The sequence below is a fragment of the Penaeus chinensis genome, chromosome 30, assembly GCF_019202785.1.
Source record: "Penaeus chinensis breed Huanghai No. 1 chromosome 30, ASM1920278v2, whole genome shotgun sequence".
Taxonomy (NCBI): Eukaryota; Metazoa; Arthropoda; class Malacostraca; order Decapoda; family Penaeidae; genus Penaeus; species Penaeus chinensis.
Genome location: NC_061848.1, coordinates 10,410,044 through 10,420,043, shown reverse-complemented (window position 1 = coordinate 10,420,043; position 10,000 = coordinate 10,410,044). Strand labels below are relative to the sequence as shown.

At 43.1% G+C, this 10,000-nt stretch overlaps 1 protein-coding gene across 1 annotated transcript in view; it reads right to left on the bottom strand.

The window, feature by feature from the left end:
* The window catches only part of LOC125041108 (caspase-2-like), an 11,189-nt gene extending 4,452 nt beyond the window's left edge, over positions 1–6,737 (bottom strand). Inside the window, exons 1-2 of the mRNA XM_047635871.1 lie at positions 6,590–6,737; positions 2,572–2,622 (exon numbers count right to left, since the gene is read on the bottom strand). Of these exons, the coding sequence (XP_047491827.1) occupies positions 2,572–2,619 (48 nt within the window). The 5' untranslated portion in view covers positions 2,620–2,622; positions 6,590–6,737. The remainder of the gene's footprint in view (positions 1–2,571; positions 2,623–6,589) is intronic.
* Between the last annotated feature and the right edge of the window lie 3,263 nt (positions 6,738–10,000).

Here is a 10,000-nt window from a genome sequence, read left to right as displayed (position 1 = left end):
ATCTCCTCTCACCCTCGTCCTCACTCGCTCACCTTCGTCTCTCCTTCTCCCTCCAGTCATCTCACTCTCATCTCTCATCTCTCACTCTCTCGTCTCTCTCTCTCTAGAGAATAGAGAGAAGATAGAGAGATAAATTATGAGTAGGGGAGTTTAGATGGGTTGGGTATCTTATACTATGACATTTCTCGGGATCATGTTAAGAGATATAGAGAAGGTGTCGATAGAGATTAGAGCAGTGGGGTGGGGGGGGGGGGGGGGGTGGGGGGGGGTCGAGGGGGGGGGGGGGGGGGGGGGGGGGGGGGGGGGGGGGGGGGGGGGGGGGGGGGGTGGGGGATTGCTGGATCATACATAGAAGAGAGAGAGATGAGAAGAGTAGAGAGAGAAATAGAGAGAGAGAGAATAGAGGAGAGAGAAAATAGATAAAGAATAAGAGAGATATAGAGAAGAGAGAGAGATATAATATATATATATATAATATAGCGATATAGAAGATATTCGAATAGAATATGATTGAGATAGGATATATATAGATATAGACGATATATAGAGATAAATAAGAAGAGAGATTAGATAAGATAATATTACGAATACTCGTCTATCTCTACTATCTAGCAGCTAGCTAAGAAGCTAGTCTACTATCCTCTCTCTCTCTCCTCTATCCTCCTCGCTCTCATCTCGCTACAATCACATCCTCTCTCTCGCTCTTCCTCTCTCTCTCTGGTCTCCTCTCGCTCTCTCTCCCTCTCTCTCTCTCTCCTCCTCTCTCTCTACCTCCATCTCTCCCTCTCTCTCTCTCCTCTCCTCTCCACTCTCTCTCTCCTTTCTCTCTCTCCTATCTCTCCTCCCCCCTCTTTCTCTTCCCCCACATCGCTCCCCCCCGATCTCTCTCTCCTTTCTCATCTCCTCTCTTTCTTTTCTCTCTCTTTCCCCCGCCCTCTCACCTTTCTCTCTCCTCTCCCTCTCTCTCTCTTCTCTCCCTCATCCTCTCACCTCTCACAACTCTCTCCCTCACTCCCCTCTCTCTCTCTCCACTCTCTCTTCTCCTTCCTCTCTCTCCACTCCTCTCATCATCTCTCTCTCTCTCCCTCTCTCTCATCTCTCTCTCTCCGCCTCTCCTCATCTCCTCTCTCTCTCTCAACCTCTCTCACTCTCTCTCCTTTCACCCTCTCACATCTCTCCCACTCTCTCTCTATATCCTCTCTCCTATCATCCTCGCTCTCTCACCTTGCTCTCTCTCTCCTCTCTATCTCTCCCTCTCTTTCTGTCCTCTCTTTCTGTACTCTCTTCTATCTCCTCTCTCCTCTTCCCTCTCTCTCTGTTCCCTCCCCCCACCACCCCCCCCTAAAATTCTCTCTACTCTCTTTATCTCTCCTCTCTCTCTCGGCCCTCTCATCTCTTCGGCCTCCTCTCTCCTCTCTCTACTTCTCTCTCATGCTCTTCTATAGAATATATATATATAATAAATAATTATATATATAAATATATATATGTATAGATATCCGTCACCCCCCTCTCCTCTTCTCCCTCCTCCAACAATCCTCCTCTCTCTCTCTCTCTCCCTCTCTCTCTCTCTCTTCCCCTCCTTTCCTTTCTCTCACCTCTCTCTCTCCACGTCCTCTCTCTCTCTCCTCCCTCTCTCTCTCCCTCTCTCTCTCCCCTCTCTCTCTCTTTCTTCCCTCTCGTCTCTTCCTCCCCGCTATCTCTCTCTCCTCTCTCTCCTCTCTCTCTCTCTCTCCTCTCACTCACTCTCTCTCTCTCACCATCTCTCATCCTCTCCTCACTCTCTCTCATACTCTCTCTCTCCTGCTCTCTCATCTTCTCATACTCTCCTCTCTCTCTCTCCTCTCTCTCTCTCCTCTCTCCGCTCTCTCTCTCCTTTCTTTCGTCTCCTCTCTCTCTCTCTCGCCTCCTCCTCTCCTCTCTCTCCACTCCACTCTTATCACTCTCTCCTCTCTCTCTCTCTCCCATCTCTCTCCTCTCTTTCTTTTCTCTATATTTCCCCCCCTCTTCCTCTCTTTCTCTCATCCTCCCCCTCTCTCATCACCTCGCTCCTTCTCTCCTCTCTCCCTCTCATTCGCTCACTCTCTCTCCAATCTCTCCTCATCCACTCGCTAACTCTCTTTTCTTTCCTCTCTCTCCTCTCTTCTCTTCTCTTCTCTTCTCTCCTCTTCTCTTCTCATCCTAACTCTCTCTCCTCGTCTCCATCTGTAATCTCTCATCCAACCTCGTCTCTCTCTCATCTCTCGATCATCTCTCTCTCTCTCTAATCTCTCTCTTTCTCTCCTCTCTCTCTAACTTCTCTCTCGCGTCCTTCGTCTCTCTCATCTCTCTCACTCTCTCTCTAACTCTCGCTCTCTCTATCTCTCGTGGTCTCTCATCTCCTCACCTCTCTCTCCCCTCTATCTCCCTCCTTTGTCTCTCTTCTCTCTCTCTCCTCTCTTTCTCTCTTCTCTCTATCTCTCTCTTCTCTCTATCTCTCTCTCCTCTCTCTCTCTCCTCTATATTCCAATTTTCGTCTAGCTTCCTCCCCTTCTCACCCAAATTTCTCCTCTCTGTCTCTGTCACACTTACATTTTCCTTCATTGCCTTTTTTGCTCGTATCTCGAGATCCAAAGCCATTTCCTGAAATGTAAAAAATACTATGTCTTTTTTTCATATATATAGATAGATAGATAGATAGATGATAGATAGATAATAGATAATAGATAGATAGGATAGATAAATAGATATATAGATCGATATAGATAAGATATAATATATATAAGATAAATGTTGAAAAGGTATGAATGAGAATTTAATAGTTTCACAATAGGAGAGAGGAGAGAGAGAGAGGAGAGAGAGAGAGAGAGAGAGAGAGAGAGAGGAGAGAGAGAGAGAGGAGAGAGATAGAGAGGGGGGGGTTAGGGGGGGGAGAGAGAGAGAGCAAGAGAGAGCGAGAAGAAGAGATAGAGAGAGAGAGAGAGATGAGAGAGAGAGAGAGAGATTGAGAGAGAGAGAAGAGAGAGGAGAGAGAGAGGAAGAAGAGAGAGAAGAGAGTAGAGAGAGAAAAAGAAAGAAAGAGAGAAGAAAGAGAGAGAGAGAGAGAGAGGAGAGAGAAAAGAGAGAGAGAGGAGAGAGAGTGAAGTAGAGAAAGAGATGAGAGAGAAAGAGAAAGAGTAGGAGATAGAGAGAGGAGGAAATTAAGAAAAGGAGAGAGAGAGAGAGTGAGATAAGACAGAGAAGAGAGAGAGAGAGGAGAGAGAGTAGAGAGAAGAGAAGAGAGAGAGAGAGAGGACGAGAGGGGGGGGGGTGCTGTTTTAGTGGGGTGTTGGGAGGGCGAGGGGGGAGAAGTAATAGCTGGCGAGATCGCTGGTGTCACGAGAGCCCGTGTACTCCTCTCTCTCGCGCCGCCTCTCGACTCTCGCGCTCTTCTCTCCCTCGCTCTCCCTCTCGCGCGCTATTCTCGCGCTCGCCGCGCTGCCTCTCCCTCCGTCTTCTCGCGTCTCTATGGTGGGGCGGGGCGCCCGCGCTCTCGCGCTGCGCCCTCTCTCGCTCTAGCGGCTTCCTCGCTCTTCGCCCTGCCCGCGCGCTCTCAGGCGCTCCGCGCGCTCGAGCCTAGCGCGCGCTCGCTCTCTAGCTCGCGCGCGCTCGCGCTCTCGCGCTCGCTCGCTCTCCCGCGCGCCTCGCTCTCCACGCGGATCTCTCCTCTCCCTCCCGCTCCGCCACTCTAGCTCTCCCTCCACACGACACACCCACACACACACACACAACACTCTCACACACTCTCACCCCCACACTCACACCCACACACATACACCCACTACTCACACGACACACAAACCACACACACACAACACCCACCCACACTAAACAACACACACCACACACACATCACACACACCCATGACACCGATTCACAGTCACACTCTCTAACGCACACACACGCTATCCAACCCCCCACAACACGCTACTAATCCACACAAACACACCCAAGACAACCTATTCCCACCCTGCTACAGCGCAAATCTTGACAGACTATCCGGGTAGACCCCCAACCTGCACAGACCCTCCAAGCTTCCTGACCCATCAACTAGAAACGATCTGTCCACCGTCTGTATTGCAGTCTGTGAATACTAACTAAGCTAACTTTACAACCCATGCATCTAACTGACATCTTGGACATTGTTTAGTCTGTAATAGGTCAACTACCCTCCTATAACCGTAGGTTTCTTCACTCAGGCTAAGAACTATCTAGATAAACTCTTAAACGAGAGCATGTTCACACATTGGAACGTTTAATGAAAATGTGACTAATTCATGCTCATGACCAAAAGACTACCATAACAATATCTTTAAATCTGGAGGGCATTGATTAACAGATGCAAGGGACTGCGTGTAGGGAACTAACACACGACCTTTTTATACCGTTTTGTCGCCTTTTACGTGTTCATCGTAGGACTGCTTGCCTGTACACTGAACCTTGCACAAGCCACACTCAATGGGTCCATTGCTGTCGTATTGGGCAGAACGAGGTGTAAATATTCTGTAAAGAGAGAAAAAAAGAAAAAATAAAAAATAATAAGAAAAAAACAAAAAAAAAAAAAAAAAAACCACAATATAAAATATAAACATAATATATTATTATATATATATAATTATAATAATATTATTACTGAACTGCGTACAAACTCCCGCTTCAAAAGTTACGTGTGGCGTTTGTGTGTGTGTGTGTGAGTGTGTGTTGTGTGTGATGATGCGTGTCCTTCTCTCTCTCTTCATCCCTCGTGCTCTCGTCTCTCTCAAATCCTCTCAGATCTCTCTCAATCTCCAGATCTCCCTCATCCTCACTCTCACGGTCTCTCATCATCTCTTTCCTCTCTCCCTCTCTCTCTTAAATCTATCTACCCCCCTTCTCTATCTATCTATCATCATCTTTTCCCCCCTCCCCTCTCTCTCTCCTCTCCCCTTTTCCCTCCTCTCCCCCCCTCTCCCTCACCGTTTTACCTTTCGGTGTAATGCCCACGGAAGCTCCTATCGGGCAGACCCAGGCTAAAGCTAAATTTTAAAAAAAATTATATGCACTTATTTTAACGTATTCTGAATATATATATTATTATATATTAAATATTTTGTGTGTGTGTGTGGTGGGGTGTGTGTGGGTGTGTGGTTGTGTGTGTGTGTGAAAAAAGTATATGTATATATATAAAATATAAAATATATTATATATATAAATAAAAATTTAACCCAAATAGGGTTTAAAATCCACACACACACACAACACACAACACACACACACACACACACACACACCACACACACACACACACAAACACACACCATATAAATAAAATAATAAATATATAATATATATATACATATAATACATATATAATAAAATATATATACATATATATACATATATATATTTATTTTATATAAATTTATATATAAAATATTTTATATATATATAAATATAAATATTTATATATTATATATAAATGTTATAAAAATATAAATAAATTTTATATAATATATATATATATATGATATATATTTGTAAAATTTTATTTTGTATTATAAAATATATAATATATAAAAATATTAATTTTAATATTATTATATAATATAATATATTTATATAAAATATTTTATATAAATATAAATTAATAATAAATGAATATAGGGTATGTATATATATATATATATATATATATATATATATATATATATATATATGTATTATATAAACATATATATACATATATATATAATATATAAAAATAAAAAATATATTTTTATATATATATATATTTTATATATATAAAATTTAAAAAAAATATAAACTTAATAATATATATATACAATATATATCCATAAAATAATCATATTTTAAACATAAAAAATAATAATATATATATAAAATATTTTAAAATATTATATAAATATATATAATAAATAATATAATATTATATATTATTATGTTATTAATAAGTTATATATATAAATATATATAAAAATTTTAAAATTAGTAATAATATACAAAAAATAAAAATAAATATAAAAATTTTTAATAATAAATTAAATATTTTTTAAATTTTTATATTTATATTATATATATAAAAAATAAAATATATTTTATAATATTAAAATAATAAATATATAACAATATTATACATATAAAATAATAAATTTTATATAAATTTATAAATTTTAATATATATTTAATATATATATAAATTTATTTAAAAATAAATTTTTTAAATATAAAATAATATATAATATTTTAATTATATAATATATAGTATGAATAAACATAGATATACGTATTTAAAAAATGTTAATATAAATAATAAATAAAAAAATAATATTTATAAATTATAAAAATATAAAATATATGTATGTATGTATGAATGACTACTATCTATCAATTTATCAATCTATCTATCTATTTATCACTCTTATTGTATATCCATTGTTTTCATTTTAGATACTACGAATTTGACAGTCTTTTCAGGGTAGAAACTCACTGATTCTGAAAATCTTACAGATCTCTGTCTGTCTGTCTGTTTGTCTGTCTGTGTATCTATCTATTAGGGAATTTAGCACCGACCTTTTTCCGGTGTTTGTCGCCTTTTACGTGTTCATCGTAGGATTGCTTGCCTGTACACTGAACCTTGCACAAGCCACACCCAATGGGTCCATTGCTGTCGTATTGGGCGGCAGCGAGTTGAGAAATATTCTTGTAAAGAAGAAGAAAAAGGAAAATTAAAAAAAATAAAATAATTTAAATAAATAAATAAAAAATAAAAAAATATATATATATATAAATTTTAAATAATATAAAACTGCGTACACACCCGCTTCAAAAGACGTTTGGTGTTGGTGTTTGGTGTGTGGGGTGTGTGTGTGTGTGTGTGTGTGTGTGGTGCGTGTTTTGTGTGTGTGTGTTGTGTGTGTGTGGTGTGTTGTGTGTGTGTGGTGTGTGTTTTGTGGTGTGTGTGTGTGTTGGTTGGGTGGTGTGTGGTGGGTGTAAGTGTGGTGTGTGGTGGTGTGTGTGGGGTGTGTGTTGGTGTGTGTGTGTGTGGTTTTTTGTGTGTGTGTGTGGGGCGTGTGTGTGCGTGGTGTGCGTGTGTGTGTTTTGTGTCCCTGTTGGCGGTGTGTGCGTGGTGTGGTCTGGTTGTGTGTGGTGTTGGCTGCGAAACTTCCCCGGCAAAAACCCAACAACAAGTCCTCCCCGGGCGCATTGCGAACGCCTGCCCCCCGCCCCAGCGCCCGCCCTGAGGGATCCCCGCCGCCCGGCACTTCTTCGCGTGGTTACTCCCCGCCACGTGCTGCTCTAAGGGCGCCGCGCCTGGAAAACCCCCAAAACCCCGCAGATCTGCACCGAAATCCCCCCGCACCTCGTTCCCTCCGCCCCCGCCGGGGGCCGACACTCCCCATTTCCGAGCGACTGCACTTGTCCCACGGGGGCGAGATGTGACCGGCGCCGTTGTTTCCCGTGGGTCCCTCCCCTCAAGCATTCTGCCTGGCGGGAAAGTCGCCGCTGAAAGTCCCCGGGCACAGCGAGCACTTGAAGATGCTGGTCCCGACGATGATGCCCTCGGCGATTTCCCCCCGCACGGCCGGGTCCAGTAGAGAGGGAGAGGGAGAGGGAGGGGGGGAAGGAGAGGGAGGGGGAGAGAGAAAGAGGAAGGAGGAGAGGAGAGGGAGGGGGAGAGGGGGAGGAAGGAGGAAAGGAGGGATAGGAGAGGGGGGGGAGAGGAGAAGAAGGAGGATGGAAGAGAGGGGAAGGAGGGGTAGAGAGAGGGGAGGGCCCGAAAGGGGGGGAAGGAGAGGGAGGGGGGAGAAGGAGAAGGGGGGAGGGATGGAGGAGAGGGGGAAGGAGGAGGGAGAGTGAGGGGGGAAAGGGGGGAGGGGTTTGAGAGGGAGAGGGAAATAAGGGAGGAGGGAAGGAGGAAAGGGGGGGAGGAGGGGAAAGAGGGGGAAGAGGAGGGGGGAGGAAAAGGGGGAAGAGGAGGTAGAGAAAGGGAGAGGGAGTAAGGAGGGAAGGGGAAGAGGGGGAGGGGGAGGGGGGGAGGGGGAGGGAGAGGGGGAAGAAGGAGGGGAATGAGGGGGGGAAACCAGGGGAAACGAACAAGAGCCCCTTTCGTTCCTTATATCAACGTTAACACCGTGAAGTCAAATCATGCGAATGCGATGCTAGAGCCCAGATTTCGGCGTCGCTTAAGAGTTAACAATTATATTTTTTTCCTTGGTACCGCCATGTAAAAAGAAATAATGTACTTAAAATTGCAATGTAAAGTAATAGTTTTGCTTAATTCAACCGCATTGCAAATGTCGTTATGGTTATTAACGAAGTGACCATTTTAATCCAAAGTCCGGGCTTTATTATCGCATTCAAATTTGTTGACGTAATGGTGTTAATTCCGCATTATAAGATTGTTTGTTTGTTTTTTAATAACAATTGCAATGAAATAACAATACCACTAACCATAGTCAAGTAGAGTTGTTTATTCTTTTTGACGTCCAAATAATTCCTGTAATATAGGGAAATTCATTTATGGAAACTGATATACAAACATGCACATATCGTGTTGTGTGTGTGTGTGTGTGTGTTGTGTTGTGTTGTGTTGTGTTGTGTTGTGTTGTGTTGTGTGTGTGTGTGGTGGTCTTATCTTATCTCTCCCTCTCTCTGTTGTATGGTACTCTTGAAGTGAAGTGAAAGTTGTCGTGAACAATTTCCATGCTATTATTCTGATGTCTATGTGTATAACTATGTGTTGTTTATACTCAAAATGTTCGTTAGAAAATGCTTATTCTGAATCACTAAGTATGTTATCGCTATCATTGTCGATATTCAAATGCCTTTATGTTTTGTGAATACTCAGCAATATTTGTCTTCTTATCACGAAGCTTTTTAGTCTTGTAAACACCATAACTCCACGAAACCACCATGTGACCATATGTATCGGACTTTTATGTTCATTCAAATTATTTCATGTTTTCCATCATGAAATGTTCCAAAACGAAGTTTCTTCATATAAATGTCTGAGCAGTTCAGACAGACCGCTCGCCACAGCGGGCCGGGCAGGTCGCCCGCTCTTCCCTGGGCGCCCCTGCCTTGCCTGTCCTCTGTATCACACCTACCACACTCCCGTGCTAATAAAGCTTAGAAGCTACGACAACTTTCACTTCACTTCAAGAGTACCATACAACAGAGAGAGGGAGAGATAAGATAAGACCACCACAGTACATTACACTGGTAGCATAACGCTGGGGATACCGCACCACACTAGTTCACTACTATTACATTGGTAGCATAGCGCTGGGATATCGCACCACGATAATACACTATATTACACTCTCTCTCTCTCTCTCACTCTCTCTCTATCTCTCTTTCTCTCTCTCTCTCTCTGTCCTCTCTCTCTCTATATATATATATATCTTTCTCTCCCTCTCTCTCTCTCTCTCTCTCTCTCTCTCTCTCTCTCTCTCTCTCTCTCTCTCTCTCTCTCTCTCTCTCTCTCTCTTTCTCTCTGACTTTACAAACCAAACGTTTTTGGTGGGACTGTAGCAGCACGACCTCGCAACCTGAAGCTCAGCATACTTTCCCAGGTTGGGTCACGCCAGGTCCGAACGCCACACTAGTGCATTACTTAGAGAATTGTGAGCATACGCAATTCCTTAGACAGGGGCCGCTTGCAACAGCCGCCGTGCTGGTAAAGAAGTTATACGATGTGCTTACACCATGGCGGCAGGAGCGCCTGCTGGCAATCTCACCGCCACGGTAAACATCGAGTGTCAGAGAACAAAATGAGACAGCCATAAAAAGCTGCCACAGGCTGGGCCATATATAGAAGGCCCGGGCGAAGCTACAAATCTCAATCGCATCGCAAGCGAGATCAGCATCCCCCGATCCTCCAGCAGAGCAAGACACCAGAAGCAGCACTCAAGGACAGCCCTGTCAGCCTCCGGGCTGGTACAGTGGTAACGTGTCGGCCTCTCTCGCGCCCCTCCCAGG